Source organism: Alligator mississippiensis, chromosome 2 (genome assembly GCF_030867095.1).
Source record: "Alligator mississippiensis isolate rAllMis1 chromosome 2, rAllMis1, whole genome shotgun sequence".
Taxonomy (NCBI): domain Eukaryota; kingdom Metazoa; phylum Chordata; order Crocodylia; family Alligatoridae; genus Alligator; species Alligator mississippiensis.
In genome coordinates this window covers 209,539,716-209,559,785 of record NC_081825.1, presented here as the reverse complement: position 1 = coordinate 209,559,785, position 20,070 = coordinate 209,539,716, and the positions used below count along the sequence as shown (strand labels likewise).

At 39.1% G+C, this 20,070-nt stretch overlaps 1 protein-coding gene across 2 annotated transcripts in view; it reads left to right on the top strand.

The window, feature by feature from the left end:
- Positions 1-16,397, top strand: part of BBOX1 (gamma-butyrobetaine hydroxylase 1) — an 87,762-nt gene extending 71,365 nt beyond the window's left edge. For both annotated transcript variants that reach the window (XM_006260666.4, XM_019476807.2), the window contains exons 5-8: positions 4,820-4,925; positions 10,336-10,532; positions 11,380-11,546; positions 14,696-16,397. In XM_006260666.4, the coding sequence (XP_006260728.1) occupies positions 4,820-4,925; positions 10,336-10,532; positions 11,380-11,546; positions 14,696-14,856 (631 nt within the window). In that variant the 3' untranslated portion in view covers positions 14,857-16,397. The remainder of the gene's footprint in view (positions 1-4,819; positions 4,926-10,335; positions 10,533-11,379; positions 11,547-14,695) is intronic.
- The last annotated feature ends 3,673 nt before the right edge of the window (positions 16,398-20,070 follow it).

Genomic DNA, 20,070 nt, shown 5'->3' with positions numbered 1-20,070 from the left:
TGGATGTTTAAAGAGCCATCCATTGTTCTGTATCCTGCCTGTTGATTTTACTGTTTTTAATTCCACTTGAAGGTCAATAGTCCACAGTAATCTCCAAAAATAGTCTGCAAAAATGTAGATGCACCTGATAAAGTAGCACATGCATCCCTAATTCAGTTAGCTTATAAAAGGTGCATCTCTCCCTACTTTTTACCATCTTTAATGTCGTGGCTTCCCTTACCAGCCTATTTGGATTTTCATTTGTGAGTGCTTGAATAGTAATTCTTGAGGTTTAACTTTTAGAACAGAGATTTAGAACAAAGATTGTGCTTAGTAACTGTGTTATAAAAATCATGAATAAAATCAACCCCTGAATAGAGGGCCCCACATAAAGCTTATGCAAGATTTAAACCACCAACAGAATAGTTAAGTGGGGTGTACAAGATGGAAAGGCCCTTGATCAGGAGCAAATGTTATCCTATGTTACTTTCTTGTTTTAATAAATTATCAAAAGTCATTTTTAGAATCTGGAAAATAGCTATGTATGTTTAATATGATTTGTTGGAAGTATTTCAGGAAACAGCGGCATAATTGTATCAATATAATTTAACTACCTATTGTCTGTGTTAGGCAATATAGGTTAACACATATTAAAGATTTTTTCAAGATTTATATATTGATTTTCGTCCATTTTCCCATATTTATATGCACGTGCTGAAAGAATCCAGTAATATTTTTCCAAAAGTTTATAAAGGGAGAACGTTCCATGGTTTGGCTGTCATTTGTAGTGGGAACTTGATTAAGAAATCATAGTCCAGAGGGAATTTAATTTAAGCTATAACTATTCATTTCTATCCCTTGAGGATTTCTTGGGTTACATTTGCATGTTCCCCACCCCACCCATAAGTTACAACTTTAGACATGAACTATTATTAGGCTATTTTAACATCTCATGTTGGCATTTGTGTATCTAGCTCAGTTGTACGTTTTCTAATAAGGCCCTAAGCTTGTGCTGTTTAGTAACAGACTGCACCATCACTTTATGACTTTTTTTGTCCCCTAACAAATAAGTTTCTTACTGTTTATGTGCATTTTTGCAACTAAAATCAAATAATCTAATAAATCCTTGTTGTCTTCCTAGCACTCAAGCCCACAGCCTGATGAACACCATAAATAAAGGCATACTTTTCAAATTGGTAACCTCGCCAAAGAAAACAAATATCTCAGCCTGTTTACAGATTCTCTTACAAATGACAGAAGAATCACTAGTCTTTAATCTTACACATATATCCATTTGATGCATATAAACTTTTAAATAAACTACTGTCGATTTTATTACACATGTAGAAAAATGCCATTACCAGGCAATCTGGGAGCACAGTGTACAATGTGCTGGGTAATAAGCTAAGAGGACTTTCTATTTCTAAAACTAAACTGGCTCTGTTTTAGGAGAATGACATAGCAAAATGCTACAAAGTGCATTTCCCAGATGATACAGATTGTTGCAATAGGAAAAGATAGTGTTTTCTAGATAAGCATTTGGGCTTAGGTCCATGAATAATAGTATAAATACTGAAGATGGAGATCGTAAGAACATTTTTCAGAGAAGATTTCAACACTATTCATATTCGCAAGACTCCATCTGTGGTCCATCCTACCTCTGCTCATGTAGTTTGTCTCCTTTATACCTTCTTGAGCTTTAGGGCAGCCAGTGCTCTAGACAAATTTGAACATAAATGACTACAACCCCCAAGAGTCTTTCCTGAATTCAGGGTGAATAGATGATCTAGCCAGACCCCTGCATCAGGGAAAGGGTGACCTGAGAGATATCTCTGCTCAGCATAAGGTAGAATCCAGCAGTAATGGCAGCTGAGCTGGCATCTATCTATCATCTATCTATCTACCTATCATCAGTAGGCCAGCTCAGCTGCCATTACTGATAGATAGATAGATAGATAGATAGATAGATAGATAGATAGATAGATAGATAGATAGATAGATAGATAGATAAAGACTTGTGCCACTTTGACAGCACAAAGCAGCCATCATAGGGCCAAGGACTCAGGCTTTTGATTAAAGCTATGACAGACAGGCAGATTGTTGTGGTTTAAAATCATTAATTTGAGCAGGGAAGATAAAATGTGAAGATTATTGCACATCGGCAAGAAACAAAGAGAGTCCTTTCACTGAAAGTGAAAGAGACCGGCTGCAATACGAGTGAATGGAACTCTTTCTTCATTTCTTGGGTACCTCTTATAAAATCAGAAATTCAATATGCTACTTTCCTATGAGTCAAACACTTCTACATTTTTATTATGCTTTCCTACTGCCTCAGGCTGTTTTGCCTATTTCTGATATGAAAACTTGCTACTGTTGCTCTGGGCTTGGCCTGGATTCCAGAACTGGTCAGTGAATGTGGCTTGAATTTCAAATTGGTCATAAAGCACAAAACCAGGTGACTTCAGTGTGGTTTCAAATTTCAGTGCAAATGGTTCCCAAAACTCACATCATAGCTGCCAGACTGAATTCTCTTCTCAGGTAGTCACACACATTGCCACGTAACAGAAAATTGCTGTACCTGTGCAGTGCCAGTTTTCCTGCTGTGCAGGCCACAGGCGACTGCACAGCAGGAAATCTGACCTTTATTCTTGATCCATAAACTATTCCTGGCTAATCTGTTCTGTGTTGAAGGATGAAAGTCCTCTGGGATTTTCCACGTTTTCTTCCCTTATTATTTACACTCTCAAGTTGTGGCAGCTCCCTCTGTAGCTCAACTCCTTCTTTAACTTAAGGTTTGATTTTCCTAACTTCCATGCTTTACATTTTCAAGCTGAACATTTCATTAGCGTAGCTTTGTGAATTTAATCAAGGTTGACTATAAGTGAGTAATTTGATCTTTGATACAATCTCAATTCCCATTGCACAATCTTGTTTAACAGGATGAAAAAGCTAACTGTTTTTGTAAAATGTCACAATAATTCTGAAGAGTATTTTTATTTTATCAGTTGTATATAAAGTCTCAGAAGCAAAACAGTTGCAATGGATTAAATCTGCATTGGAATCTTTAAATGTCTTTGGAGCCTATTTAATTAAAGAGATACTAAACAAAGCTACTATTAACAATAATGATGAGCATGAGAACACATTAAAATTAGAAACTGAAAATGTGGTTGAGGCTAGCATATTTAAGAACTGAAGTCACATGCTGATGAATACATACTGTACCACATAATCAAATGAATTTCCTGCAGATAATTAAACCCATTTGTCAATATTTAGATATTTCCCCCCAATAATTTTCTCAGTCTATTTTTAAGATTTTTTATCGTTCACATTCTTAAAAAAAAATCTTAGCCCCAAATCAAAAGTTTGTGTATACTATGTATATATAAATTATTTTGAGCTATGATTTCAAATTTATCTTGGACTTTTTATGAAAGGCACATTATTCCATGTTTCACATAGTTTCTCTCTTGTAAATTGATCTGTACTAATTCACAAGGGTAAATGTTTTCATATTTTTCTTTATAAATCATTTCTTCTTCAGTGATTACATGGATTGCATATGTTGACTTACACTTCCCAGACAAATGTCTGGATCTATGTTATGCATTTGGAGGGGGCTGTAATTAGTTGTATGAACTCTGTGCAAACTAGAACATGTGGTTTTTGGCCTTAGACTCTGCATGGAAAGTCACTTGAAACATATTTTGACTGCATTGCAATGTGATGTCTGCATGTCCTTGTACTCAGCTACCTTACCACTTACAATTTGCTGTTGTTGTCAGAAAGACTTTCTCGTTGATATTAGTTCATCCCTCTTGAAATGTACTGAAAAATAGAGAACAAAAATAATGGAACTTGTTTTCAGACAGTGAAAAGGAAAAATATATATCTCTAGATGTCTTTCATCCAGATCTTTTTCTTTTAAAGGGAATATTTACAAATGGTAAGAAAAACTTATAAAGAACACTGTTATTCCTCCTATAATTTAAAATATTAACATTTGTTGAGAAAGGAAGATAATCTGTGATGAGTCCACATTTCGTGGGTAGTACAGATCAACCTAGGGAACAAAATTGCAAAACTAAAAAATATTAAAAAATTTCTGCCTTCCCTGAAACTTGTGTAACCCTAGTGGTGGTACTATACTGGTTCACAACAGCAGCAGGTCTGTCCCATTCTTCTTTTGAATGCTGGCCCAGCAAAGCCCTCTACAACAGCGGTTCTCCAACCTTTCTAGATTCAGGGCACCCCTTATTAAGATCAAGGCACCCCTTAAAAATGCTAGCTCTTAGTTTTCACTCATTTTTTGACTATGGAATAATAATACAGCAAATTTTTTTTGTTGCAAAGAACTCAGAAAGACTGCAACAGGTCAGAATTTCTTTTAACACTGTGGATTCTCATTTGAAATTACTGACTTTATTTTGTGCATCATGTTTGCACACCTAACAGTGCTAACACTGCGTGGCAATTTGCAACACCCCTGAAAGGATCTCAAGACACCCTGACTGAGAATCACTGCTCTAGAACTTTTTCCTAGAAAAGGATGGGAAGTAAGTTCAGCAGTAGACCACAACAGCTGATTTATCTAATTCACTCCTCCCCCTCCCACATTTGAGCATGTACATCTAAACTCATTTAGAAAAGAATCACTTCTGTTGCACTGTTTCTGAAATAGCCAGTTTATCACACTGGAGCCTCATTATTCCTTTATCATTATAATAATATTATATCCAGCAGATTTTGAATAGCTTTTTGTATCAAGATTCCACTGCCTGGTTAAGTGTCAGACTGTTTTAACGTATGCTGCTTCTCTTTTTCTTTCACTGTAAAGACCTACTTGGCAAGTGCAAGACAAAATGGATGCTAACAATGTGGCTTACACAACTGGGAAGCTAAATTTTCACACTGATTATCCTGTTCTGCAACATCCACCTGGGGTAAGGAGAACCCACTGACTTTTCCACAGAGCAACATTGGCAACAGAAGTAGTCCTACAGTTTGAAAAAGAACAGGGGGTAATATGTCTGATGCATAAAAAATTGGATGAATATGAAATTGATTTTTTAACTTTGTAAATTCATAGATTAATTCCTACAGTAGTAAAAATTACTGATTTTCTAATAAATAAGTGAACGCATTAAAGTACAACAGCTTGTGCCTGAAATCAAGAATCTCTTTTAGAAATGGCTTGTGCTTTTTTACAGACTCCAAATGATGGTAAAATTCATCCCTTCCTTTAGGAAGCTGTTCTGATGGCAAATCAGTCATGAATTAGTGTGGGGGGAACTAGTGTGGGGGGAACTACATCTTGTATCCAAAGTGAATTTCTTTCACTTCAGCTTCCATCCACTATATCTTCTGTGGTTAAAAAAGGGTTCTCTAATATGCTTTTTTAGTAGTACTTAAAGGCTAGTCAAGTTATACCTTCACTCTCTTTAAAAAGTTGAAAGTAATTTACTAAATATACCACATTTAAGATAATATTTTTCAAAATCTATTTCTTAAATCAGACAAAATGAAAGTATATGAGAAGGTTCAAAGAGAGTACACATCAGTGATACTTATTTTCATGTGTTATTGGTTATTGATTTTTTTTTTTTTTAACAGCAAAAGTTCATTATGGGGAAAAAGTGGTCCTCCAATCTTCTAGAATGCTTTAAGTGAATCAACAGGAGTCAACAAACTGTGAAACAGTAGATCTAATTTTTCTGGACTTTCAAAAAGCTTTGACAAAGTCCTTCACAATTAACTATTAAGGAGACTACCTAATTATTGGATAAAATGTCAAGTTCTCTCATACGCTAGAAGTTCAATAGAAAAAAAATAAAGAACAAAAAGAAATTGCTCATTTTCAGTGAAAACAAGGATCCTTAATAGTGCTGGTATTGTGTGGAATATGCATTATTTAAAAAGAAAAAAAGATGTTTATATGATGACACAACATTACTTAAGCAAATCAGAACTAAAGAGGAGTGCAAAGAACTCCAGAGAAAACAATACCAGCCAAATGAATAGCTATTAACAAATGGACATAAATTTTGACAAATATGCAGCTAAGAACTAGATTAACTGTAATTAGTAAAATTTTAGTTGAATATGAGTGCTTCTACATGTGTCGCTATGACAGTGTTGTTACTGCGCTGTGATTTAGTACTTCCATTTGGAAGTTCTAAATCACAGCGCAGTAACAGCCCAGACTGTGCCGTACGCACGGCACATGGTTATTTTTAGCAGCTACTTCACCAAAGTGGCACACTATATTTGGGGAGAGCATTGTTATGGTGAAGTAGCTGCTGGTCACATGTACACCCAACAGATGCTACATCACCATAGTGCATTGCTACAGCGATGTAGCGTCACATGTAGACATGCCCAATGTCTATTAAATATGCAGTCCAAAAATAAAACATTATCTATAGATATTTATATCTATCTATCTATCTATCTATCTATACACACACACACATACACACTTATATATATATATATATAGAGAGAGAGAGAGAGAGAGAGAGAGAGTAAAACATGGAATGTATTACAATGCTGTTATTTAGTTTAATAGGGAATTTCACTTGCATTCTCTCCAATTATGGTCATTTTATTTAAAGAATGAGTCAGCAGCAATAGATAAAGTACAGACATGGGCATAGAAAAACAATAGAGCCCTAGTTTTGCTTTTGTATGTAGATATATTGGAAATTTAGGGCAGGGAGTTTTTTTTCCTAAAACCACCTAGATCATATGGCCGGCCCTCTTCCATTAAACCAGTGGAATTTAAGGATCTAAGTAATTTATACAGCTTGGATAATTTAGTGTAAATGAGTTTCATTCAGAGAGAAATCAAATAAAAGGAGATGTGAATGAGATGCTAAATTGATTAATAGGTGGATAAGGCAAATAAGGTATTTCTATGTATTTTTCCCCTCACAATAGAAAACAATGACCCATCCTATGAAACTGGAATGCAACAACTTTAAACTGATACCAGGAAAAATGTTTTACCCAATCAGTCATATTTACCATGATTTCTTAATACCGTCCATATAGTTCACTACAGAACTAAAGCATACATGCCAAAAAAAAAGAAAAAGAAAAACCAACCAAGATATTACAGCAAATGTTTGTACTTTAATATTTCATACTTGGAATCCCCTTCCCCCACTTCATGTTCACCAAGACTTGAAGCAATTGTTTTCTTAATTAAATGAACAGATGAACATGATCTTTTCCTGAATAAGAGCCAAATATTTCATATTAATGTGTCACCTGTTGAAAACTCATTTAGATACTGTTGGTTAATGTAGAATAAGAGTAGAGTGGTACTTCAGTAATAGGAAACAGATGTGACTTAGCTCACTATCTTATCTGTGCCAAAAATCACACGCAACCATAAAAAAAGCAGTCTTTTCAATTAAAAGAAAAAATACCTGTACAAAACAAAAATAGTTTTTAAGCATGCTGAAACATTTTTACTATATAGATCCACAATAAATGATCACTTTAATTTACTAGGTATTATAATAGTATTTGAATACTTTAGAAAGACATTTAATAAAGAGTAACAGAAAATATGTCCATAAATGGACCATGATCAGTTTTAGAAATCTCATGTAAAAATATCCTTAGTTTTCCCAAGTTTTGATCTCACATATTCAATTTTCTATTCAAGATCCTGAAAAAAATTACTCTTAGTTCTAGAAAGATTATACTTTTCTTTGAAACATAAAGCTACATTCTCATTTTGCATCCCTTGGAATTTTTAATGGAATCATTACTATCGGCTTACTCAGGATCACAAAGTCCTACTAAGTCCTACACAAATTAGAAGCCTAGTCATATTGGTTAGACAAGAAGTCTACCTGATGGAAGCATAAGGACACCAATATGACTATAAAAGGAGCTTCTCAGATGCCTCAAACATCAAGAGGTCAATCTACAGACAGCAGAAGGATTGGGAGTTGCTAAGGAAACTTAAGGAAAAAATTGCAAAAATTAGTGACAAAATTAGAAAGTAAAGGTAAAAAGTGAGTTACACCTGATGAAGTAAATTAAAACCAACAAGAAGTTTTTAAATTTTTAAATATGTTGTACAGAAAAGAAAAACCAAGGAAGCTATGGGTACACTACTATGTGGCCAACTATTAATAAATGAAGGGAGAGCGGAGCTGCTCAATGGTCCTTTTGCCTTGGTCTTTACAAAATATACAACCAGACAGCTAACAAAAAGAATGTGGACAAAGAACAAGAAAGACAGAAGGTCATGTTAACTAAAGAGCACATCAGTGAGCTTTTCATTCATTTAAATTAATTTAATTTGGTAGGGCCTGAGGAAATTCATCCCAGGATACTGAAAGACCAGGCAAAAGAGATCTCAGAGCCACTGGCAATAATATTTGCAAAGTTATGGGAGATGCGTGAAGTTCCAGAGAACTAGAAAAGTACTAACATAGTTCCCATCTTTAAAAAAGGGAAAGAAGAGGACCCAAGGAATGAGAGCCTAACTTCAATGCCCAGGAAGTTAAAGGAACAAATTATAAAGTTAATTGTAAACATCTGAAAAAGGAAAGAAAGATAGATCATTAAAAGCAAACACAGAGTTTTTAAAAACAAATCATGCTAAATCAAATTGATATCCTTTAACAAAATAACTAGCTGAGTGGATCAAGGGAATGCAGTAGACATAGTATATCTGAACTTTAGAAAGGCTTTTGATAAAGCCCCATGTAACATTCCCACAAGAGTTAGATAAAATTACTAAGGTGGATATACAGTTGGCTCAGTAACCTCAAGCAAAGGGTGTCGGCATTATAGATACGTTATAAATAGATGACTGTCAGAATGGCAAGAGGCTTTAAAGTGGGGTTCCACAGGGCTGCATTCTGAAGGTATGCTGGAAGAGAGAGCTTCTTGATCAAGTTTGCAGATGATATGAAACAGAAGGATTGCAAACACTGAAGGATAAGAAAATAATTCAAAGGAGTCTTGATATATTGGAGAGCTGGACTAGAGACAACAGAATGAAGTTCAAAGCTCACGTGCACCATGCTACACATAGGGAAAAATACACAAATGCACAAATATAGAATGGAAGGATGCATCTACACATGCTGTTAATGCACAGCAGTTTATTGCTCCTGGGAAGCTCTCAAGTACATGGTTTACATGTGTGCTCAAACTGCAGCACACTGGACAGGGTGCTAAAGTCCCAGATGCAAGGGGGCCCAGAGGGCCTGGCCTGCCCTGCCAGGCTCAGTGTGCAGAGGAGGGGCTGGCTGAAGTATGAGGGTACTTCAGTGCGGGGCTAGCCAGCAGGCAGCCCTGGCAGTGAAGCACCTTTGTGTCCCAACCAGCGTCAACACATGCACTGCTGAGCATGAAAAAACCCTGCAATGAGATAATACTTGTAAATGCAAGTACTACCCTGCTGTGGAGTTCATTAGTTTTGTGCACCCTAATAGGGGTGCATGTGTAGATGCCGAGATGTTTACTGCACAGTTAATTAGTCAACTGCGCAGTAAATGTTTCCTGTAGATGGCCCAAAGATAACCAGCTGGGTAGCAGTATTATTTAGAAAAATCCTGGGGGTTGGTGCGGGGTTGATAAATCACAGATTCAATTTGAGTCTGACATTTTGTGACATAGTTGCAAAAAAATGACTGTAACTTTATCCTGAATTAACCACAGTATTAGGTATAAAATATAGGAGGTGAGAGTACCTCTGGCCCTGAGTAGACTTCATCAAGAGTACTGAGTGCAGTTCAGGGCTCCATATTTTAGGATAGATATGGAGAAGTTGGAGGGGGAGAAATGTGATTCTCTGAAAAACAATCATCTCTAATCTGTTCCTACATATGGTAAATGAAAGACTTTCTCAGGTGTTTTGCCTAAGAACTACCTCAGGTCTAGCCTACACTTCATCTTATAGCACACTGTTCTGACAGTTAATCATCCTTGAGTCACTATCAGAATAACTGTACGTAAGGTGGACTAACTCGCATTTTTACTCAGCGGTGCCTGTCTGAAGTGCCAGACAGAAATAGCTATGGAAGTATAGCACGCTCGAGACTACTGCCACTGAGTGCACTATGTTTACTGTATAGATATGGCTTCTGTGTGCTTGTGTGAAAACAACAAATGCTCTAAGCCAAATTAGCGAAGTTGTTAATCTCTTTTTATCCATAGTAATAATCATGTTGTATTGGTGTGAAACTGCAGTTATACATTGAGGAAACGGTTCTTAGTTTTTTTAGGATCATTTTAAATTGCAGGGCAAATGAGTTAACCAGTAATATTGATTATTAAATATTTATGTGGTTCTTCTTACAATCGGGTCTTAATTTATTACAGGTTCAGTTTCTTCACTGTATAAAACAAACCACTGCTGGAGGTGAAAGTGAAGTGGTAGATGGATTTCATGTTTCCAGGAAGCTAAAGCAGCAAAACCCTCAAGCCTTTCAGATCCTCTCCTCTACCCTAGTAGATTTCACAGATGTTGGCGTTGATTATTGTGACTTTTCTATGCAGTCCAAACAGAAGATAATACAGTGAGTAATATTCAAACACAATTCTTTCTAGCAGAATTCCAAAACCATACTGCTGGTAACTTGTAGTCAGACACCAAGAATTGCAGGATTACACATCAAGAGTTTGGTTGTACTAAAAGGTTCAGTTTGCCTTTCTCAGCGTTTCTCTTGCATGAAGACATATTAGAAGGTCTGGGACTGCCACCTCGTGGTAACATAGCATTCCATCATGGTCCTTAATTATTGTTTCATTAATTATTTTATGTTGAACTTCAAGTGCCAAGTAGTATTTATTTTATTATATTAAATTTGTGTTATGCCCCAACTTTCTTTCCTTTCTTCCTACACTCCTTCACTTCCCCAAGAAATGAAAGCAACCAGAACAACTTCTTGATATCAGTCACAGGTCCAAATAGAAGTTAGGAGTTATAAAGGAGTTGAATGTGCCTAGGTGCATATTGCTGAGGCGGCACCAAGTTTTGAAGGACCTGGATGGAAAAGCTTTAAGTCACATGAGGTGATGTTGTTAGGAGGTTAGGTTCTGGTAATAATGCAACCTTCCAACTGTAAAATCTATGAATCACAACATTTGAAATATATAGAGACAGAATATAGGTGCAACTTTCAAAAGGACATGAGAATACAGGTGCTTCTGATTTAGCTCTTTTCCAGATTAGCATTAATTATTACACCCCATAATATGTTTATTATCTGTGATAATAAATAATACTTTGTCCCAGCACTACATTTCATTACAAAATTTTCAATTTTCAGTCAGCAGTTTCAAGGGGAAAAGAAATCTGTTATTACCAAAACAAAAGCAAGATGTAAAAAGTTCTGTCTCTCTCCCTCTCTCTCACACACACAGAATAAATGACAGAGGTGAAATGGATCGTATCAATTATAATAATGCAACACGAGACACTGTATTTGACATATCTGCTGAAAAGGTGCAGCCATTCTATGCAGCTCTGAAGGAGTTTGTTAATCTACTAAACAGCACAGAACATAAAGTTACCTATAAGATGAAACCAGGTCAGTGAACAAATTACTTGTACTTAAAGTAAGTAAAGATTTATCCCATGCCTTAGCCTAAAAATATATATATTTTAATAAGCTGTTACCAAAAATGAATCTCAGTACTCCCATGAATCACTGTTTCTTTTCACTGCTGTATTTGACGGTCATTTACTGTAACTCAATTTCTTTTTCAGATGTCCATCTACCAGAAAATAAACTAATCAAACTTATATTTGTATAACATCCAAAATATTAAATTAAAAGATATGTGGATTAAGTACAGACAACCTGAGGCTGTACCAATTCAGTCTTTGCAGGTTAGTCTAAACTACACAAATTAAATTGAAACAGAAGTGAACAGACATTTACCTTTGATTCAGGAAATGCAGCCACATGCTCTCAGTGCCTCAAGCTAGAAGCTGGGGGGCGCTAGAGCATGGCTCTCTGGTTGTGTGTTCACTTCCTCTTCCTGCTGCCCCCAAGGTCTCTGGAATTTGCAGTCCCAAATCAGAGCAGCCGGACTCTGCAGTGTTGTTCATCCCTTCCTCTTCCTGCTTCCAGGTGCCTCTGGGATTTATAGTCCACAGTCCCAGCAAGAAGTAAGTTTGAGCAGGGGAAGGGGGGGGTTTAACCCCTCCCCCCTGGCCTTAGACCCCATGGGGTTTGCCTGGAGGGGGCAGTTCCCCCCCGCCAGCAGTCTGGGCTACATACTTAGCCAAGTTTCCCCCGCCCACCCTCTTAGCAGCCATCCCTCACTGCTCCAGCTAGGGAACAGAGGGGCAGGGCCAGCTCTGCTCTCTGGACCAGACAGCCCAGCCCAGCCCAGCCCAGGGCTGCAAAATGCTGGGGGCTATAACTTAACTTGAACCAGGAAGGGGTCTGGGGCAGACGTTTCATAAACCGTTTTGACACAAAACAGTTAAGTCTGATACTATATTCAACCACATTTATCTTAAACCAGTTTCATCCATTTTGAAACTGGTTTATGTACACTGAGCTTCTGTTCTGCTACAGGGTTTAACCATTTGCTGATCACCAGGGATCCTGGTTTTCTCTGATAAAAAAAAAATCCCCAATTTTCAGGTTAAAAAAAGTAACCCAAACTCCACATTTTTCCATGATCAAAATAAAACACCACTATATATATATATATATATATATATATATATATATATATATATATACACACACACACACACATATATACATACATATATATCTATGTATTACTGGTGTTTCATTTTTAATCACAGAAAAATATGGATTTGGGGTTACATTTTTAACTCAAAAAATTGAGGGTTTTTTTTTTAATTAGAGAAAACCAAAATCCCTGCTGATCACTTAAACTGGTTTATGTGTAACTTCTGTCCCTAGCTGTAAGGTTTCCAAGTGAATCACTCAAAAGCTGAGAACGGCATACACCCTGATCTCTTTGAGTCATTCATTATGATACAACATTTAATGTAAATAATTATATATTTTCTTATAGATCTCTTGCTTCTTTCATAAACCAAGGTTGCAAAAAGAAAGACCTTGTTGTCAGTTTAATTTGTTATAGAAGCTGGAAGGTATATAGGAAATGAGGCAGGGGGTTGAAAGATGAGTAAAGAGGGAATTATGGTTGAGGAAGTTGAATGCTGTCCCAGAGAATCAGATTACCATCTCAACATCTGCCACAGAGATGTTGTGTGGTGGCAGGCAAATTGTGTAAATCCAAATATCCATAATTAGGTACTATCTGGGCACATCTACACATTCATTAATGTGCAGTAGTTACTGTGCATTCAATTTAGTACTTGCTTAATGAAGTACTAACTAAATGTGCAGTAACTAGAGATACTGCACAGTAGCACCAGCACACAGGTTTTTAGTGATGCTTACTGCAGAGTAGCCTAATACTACTGCACAGTAGCATATTAGCACAGTTTTTGCCTGCACACTACTGTGCAGTGTTATTAGGCTACTGTGCAATAAGCATCTCATGTAGACACACCCATTGAGTGTTCCTCATATTCTGAGTGCCTGATGTGAAATATCTGGGGCCAGATTGCAGGACTACCCAATTTTGCAACTGAACTGAATGAGAGTTGTGCTTTGAAATGATAATGTGCTATGAAAAATACTATCTATCCCTGAAAATCAAGGCATAAACTTTTATAGTTACATACCAAAAAATTGTCAGTATTCATGACAATTTTAACCTTAATCTCTCTGTTCCTCTGTTTCTTAAATGTAAAACATTATCTTCCCACAACTCATAGGGAGTGTTATGAAGATAAAGTTATTAATTTATGTGAGTGCTTCACAAAGTATGGCAAGAACATCACAGAAATGCTGATGAAGAAATGGTAATTCCATACTGAGGCACGGTTGAACAGAATCTACTAAATAATTCATGGAGCTACTCATCGAGTGATGAGAATAGCAACTACTCAATGACTGCTTAGCAAGTGATTATGCTCAATCCCATACATTGTCATTTGCCACTTATCCCTTGTTCTTTGTGGTGATGAAGAGGAGCTTTTTGACTATGAGGGTGGTCAAGCTTCAGAACAAGATACCTACAAAAGTTGTGGAATCTCCATCCCTTGGAATTTTCAAGAGCAGATTGGACAAACAATTGGCTGGGATGGTTTAGTCAGGGATGATATCGCCATGAGCAAGGGGCTGAGGTAGATGACCTTGTGAGGTCCCTTCCAACCTTACTTTCTTATTATTTTATTCAAGTGTAGCCTTTCCCTTAAGACGTTTGTAGGCTTGACTTATTGATAAGTTCCCATTATCTGGAAAGAGGAATACAGTCCCATTTTTTGTAAACATTTTTTTTAACAGTTTCTAATTCTTTGACTAAGATTTCCCACTGGGTTCCTTTCTTACCAATCTGTGCAATCAGTTAAACTCTTATTCAACACCGGCAGCCATGAACTTTGATGGAGATGATATCTGCACATATTTGTACGTTTGAGCACAGTTCAGTTAAAATCCTTGTCTGGTTTCTTTTTGCCAGTAGAGTGCACCAGCACAGCCTAACCCTTAGTTCTCTATAGAGCAAGCCATATTATAATAAGCAACAAATTGAGGTATAAATTAATTTAATTCAGTTACTTAATTAAATGTGATAAAAGCATGTAATATGTTGGGTTTTTTTTCTAATTTTGTCATAGGAGACATAGTAACATTTGACAACTGGCGTGTACTTCATGGTCGTGGGAGCTACCAATCAGAGAAAGAAATAGCCCGACATCTTGAAGGTGCTTATGCAGACTGGGATGTCATAATGTCAAGGCTACGCTGCCTAAGGAAGACTGTCTTGAACAAAAACTAATCTTTCTGCTTGTTTAAAAATTTGCTAAGCCTAGCACAGGCTTAACTTTTTTTTACTTTAAAACAGCAATATATTTGATTTCCTTTGAGTAACATTTTAAATCGTTGCTAACATCATCTTTAATGTTAAGTACAGACAGTCAAAAAGCATGAGGCTGAATCAGTTCAATCTTCGCAAGTTAGTCTAAACTGTGTGGATTAAACCAATAAGCAAGTGAACAGACATTCACTTTTGATTCTGGAAATGCAGCCACATGCCTGCAGTGGCCTAGGCCAAAAGTTGAGGAGCACTAGAGCATGCCTCCCTGCTCGGCTGGAGCAAACAGCTTGAGCCAAGGCTAGACTGCCCACCCTGAACGGGGGAGGTTGCAGGGGAGGTGCAAAGCATCCTGGGATGCTGGGGGACTGCAAGTTAACTTGAATCTGGTGGGGATCCAGAACAGGAGTTCAATAAACTGATATAACCTAAATCAATTAAGTCTGATACTACATCCATCCAGGTTTATCTTAAACCAGTTTCAGCCATTATGAAAGCAGCTTATGTGCACTGAACTTCTGTTGTGTTACAGATTTAAATCGGTTTCCAATCACTTATACCAGTTTATGTGTATCTTCTGTCCCTAGCCTAAAAGATGATAGTGAGGTTTCAAAATGTGCTTTCATCTTTGGCATTTGGAAATGAAATATGTTATGCCTCACAACATTAAATTGTTTTTATTCTACTTTCACTGTAAGTAGAATTGCAACCTGCTGTAACAGGTTTTTTAGAGTAAGTACCAGTAGTTCTTGATTTACTCTCACTTACCTGCTCAGAAATCAGATCTCAGGGTGGTACATAAAGGAATGGTTATAGAGTTCTAATGAGCAGCACTCGCTGACCCTTTCAACTGTCCTCAAAGACATAACTGTTTTACATGCAACATTTCAATTTCTTTGCCAAAATGACTACTTGAAACTTTAGAACCCAGAATATTAATTTGCAGTTCTACTCCAAAAAAGCAGCTCTATGAAAGTAGCACCTTCTTGGTCAACAGATCAGCTCCTCTCAAGCTTTGGATCTGCCTCCAGACTTCACAGCTGTCTATAATGCACCAAAAGAAAGCCCTAGTACCAAAAGCTGAAAAAAGATTCGGATTTGGGCTGGGATGTTATTTCGGTTCATCTATATCTACCGATCACTAAAGAAAGAATGTTATTTTTCTCAACATTTAGCATTGCATTCTGAGGCAACACAATGTGTTCTTATGCAACATGTCACAAAACTGGCTTTGGAAGACTTTCTGATCCTGCAGTACCTCCTTCCTTGCTTTCCTTCAAAAATGGAGGAAAGTCCATGGTGTTCTTATGTTGGTTGTCAGACAAAGCCTCCCACAACATTGTTTTAACTGGGTGTTAGTTTTTATATAATATAATTTACCTTCAACTGCATTCTTATACAAATACTTAGACAACAAGAGACATCTCCTGCTTTAATGCTGCATGTTTTTAGGAAGCCATTTTATACATGTGTTTATCAATTATTAAAAGCTATATGGGAACTGATTTGCAAGTTGGATTGTTGCCTAATGCCTCATAACACTTTTCTATGGTAGCAAATGCCTGACAGAAATGCTCCAGTGAAGATAATGCTTGCTGAAGGATTTTCCCACAATAGAGAAACCTATAGAGATTGGCTATGTTCTGTTCAGGCAAAATCATCTTATATCTATATTTACCAAAAAAGGCTCAATTCTGAGGCAGCTAATTCTTTGAGAGGGTTGCATAGAGCAGTGTGCCTTCTGCTCCCAGAGGCCTCCAACACAGTGGAGGATTTAGTTAGGTTGATGTAGGTAATTAACATGTGCTTTAATGCAGCCCAAGAAACACTTTTCTCTAGCAAATATTGTTGACTGCACCCCACCTGCCTGGAAGACTGTGCATTCTACTGTGTAGAAATAAACTTCCCACACCTTCTTGCCTTGCTGTGTATGATCCTTGCAAGCAGAGCTGAGCCTATGGTGGTCCTCTCCTGTGTCTAAAGAAGTCAATGGCTAAGCTTCTAATGGCGCACAATCAGGAGCACAGACAGCCTGGGTCCCAAATCAAGGATCTGAAGTTAACTCAGTACTGGTTAAAAGGAATAATCATTCACATAGGATGGAGTACATGATGATCCTAATCACAGAAAAGTAGGGCACATCCACACATGCAGGCACGTGTGCTTGCAGCAGTTCAAATGGCAGCGGCACACATTTGTGCTGGAGATTTGTGCCTCAGCACACGTGCCTGAACATGCACTTTGGTGTGAGGCAAATTGTGCCACTTGGGGCAAACTGACCCTGCCCATCTCCTCCTGGTTCTTCATCCAGGGGGAGCTAGAGGCTGGGGGCAGCACCTGTGCTGGCCCCAGCAATATAGAAACCTGCCCTGGTGAGCAGCTCAGGGCTACTTGCCCTCAGGAGCTTCTGAGGGCAAGCAGGTCTCTTCAGTTGGTATCTGGGGACTGTCGTGGTAAACACACACAGCAAACTTTAGGTCAGGTCAGCAGAAGCTTGGTTTATTAGAGAATGCATTCTGGACAGACTCATACACAATTGGAGAATTGTGAAGAGGTCTGACCTCGTACAACAGGTGAGGCGAATTCATATAGAAAATATGACATCATAAGCATAGCAATGACAGATACCAGTCAGCATTTGCCATGACTTTGTTAGTAATGTGCATGTTTTTCTATCTTATCTTAATGTTAGCAGATTTTAAGGGTTTCTCGTCTAACTTGTAACCTTAGGGGTCACTTCTCATTTTGGGCTGACTCAGCAGGCTGGTTTGTGGTTACTTTTGTGCTAAGTTTTTGGTTTTTTACTAGACTAGGACAGGATGGTCTCAGACTTGTGTTAGTCTGGCAGTTTTGGGTCGTGTCCTTTTGACTTCCCCATAGCCTAAGCTGAATACATGATTTGCACCCTTACACATAATGGAGATTCAACTCCATTTTTCTCTTCTTCCACAGGACAATAGCTCCTTGTGCCACCAGTTGGACTGCTGAAGCAGCCCAAACCTAGAGTGGCCCCTGCACCCTCTATGCACTACAGCAGTCTGGCAATGGGGGCTGCTGCCTGGCTGTGATCTGCTGCCACCTGTGACAGCATCTTCCCCCTTGGACCGGCAGCCCCTTAGCTACACACCTGCCAGACCCGGACAGGGACCGCGTGCCCTCTTTGGCTGTGGTATGGGCATTGCAGCAGAGCCACCTGCACCTGTGCACTAACTGCCAGTGGGCTGTGGCTGCACAGTTGGCCTTTGAGTGGCACTGCTGTCATGTCTTCTGGTGTCCCCAATCTGCCATCTGGGCAGCTATTGCCCAGATGTGCTCCTTGAGGTGGCCTGCTTCAAACTGTAGAAGGGTGTCCTCCTGGCCCCAAATGGTCAGCAGTTCAACCACCTCATTTGCCTTCCAGCTAGGTCCCCATTTCTGGCCCTGGGCAGGCTCCTCTGCCCGGGTCCCGCCACTTTCCTCACTAGCAGAGATCTTGGTGTTCCCTGTTTAAAAATTGCTAATTCTCTGATAAAAGTCTCTTAATTAAAATACCCCAAATCCATGTTCTTCCGCAATTAAAATGAAATGCCACTATATATAGAGATCAGGTGGGCAATGTTTTATTGATATATTTACAATTTAAAGCAATTTGGAAGCTTACCAGTGCCTCTATCATCATAATGAAATGAATTCTAATATTCACTTCGGTGTTTGCTTTTGGGTTTTTGTGTCACAGAGCCGCTCCTGCCCGCTTTGCTCACCAGGATGTTGGGTGCTGAGCAGCACTGATATGTTAGTGCCCTGCCCCTGCCCTTGCCCCTCACTCCCAACCCATAGCCCCACCAGTGCCCCTCACTCCTGATCCACAACCCCTGCCTGCCCCCACTAGCTCTCTCCCAGCAGCAGCTCCATCCCAGCACCAGGACATGAGTCCAGCTGCAGCTATCCCACCCGTTACTTTGTGGCTTTGAGCAGTGTCAGGCCTTGCTGTTCTGCTCCATGCACCTGTTCCCAGGCCCCAGTGATCCCCACGCCCTTCCTGGGAAGCCCTTAACTGGGGCTCAGGGACTGGATTGGGCAAGCCCTTTCCCTTCTGGCTGGCCTCCCTCTGCACAGGCTACTCTAGGGGGACAAGGGGGCTGTACACCCGGCTCTAGTGGCCTCTCCTACCCAGAGCTCTCCCTCATCCCTGACCCCCATCTCTCTCACACACTCACACACACCCCTGCTGCCACCCCTGCCCCTCCCCCCAGCCCATCACACCCCCGAAGTGGTTCCTGGGACCAGGAGCCCCGAGGCTGGGGCTGCATGGCCCAGCACCAGTTTGAGCATGGAGCAGGGCTTCAGTGTGGCATTTGCCCCTGCAGTCTCAACTCGCACCAGCAGATTCTGTCCCATCCCAGCTGGCGGCTGGGCACACAGGGTGTGGGATTTGTGTGGTGGGGGGAAGTTGTGGGGTTTGGGGGGTTGTGGGTAGTAGTAGGGGTGGATGTAGGGTTTGTGGGGGTGGAACATACTAAGCACACCCCAAATGAAATCCCGTCTTGGCTGCATGCAGCATCCAATGTTTCTGAGGAAGGTGGGGGAAAAAACCTGACACCTGTAATCAATCAGTGGGGCCACAGTTTTAAAAAAAAGAGGTCAGAAATATATACAGTTATTAGGAATATTCAAATTATAATGAATGACAAAATAAATTTGGTCCAATAAAAGATATTATGAAAAAAAATTGGCTTCTCACATTTTCTGTAACTATCACAGCTACAACACCACCACAAACCTACAAAGAAGAATGTCTTTCAACTTCTTGCTTCATAGCTGAAACCATTCAGCCATTAGAGCTGAGGATGAGACCTGCTATGCCTGATTGAGGAGGTGGGGATGCAATTATCCCACATCTGGCTATTACACCCCCTACCCTCCACCTTGGGACCAGAAGTCCCATCCCCTAACCACAGACCTTTGCCACTGGCAGTCCCTCCCCTTGCCCTGGAAGTACTTGGGGTGGGGGAGGTTTGCAGTCTTGGAACCAGAAGTCCCACCCTGCCACATGATCCATGACATAAGAACAACCACCCACCTGATACCAAACCTTGCCACCTTTGTAAAGCAAGTTTGGAACTCAGAATGACTTAGAAAAAGAAAAGGTCATACTGATTGCCAAAGTAAACGAATATCAGAAATGGAAAAGCCTGGTGG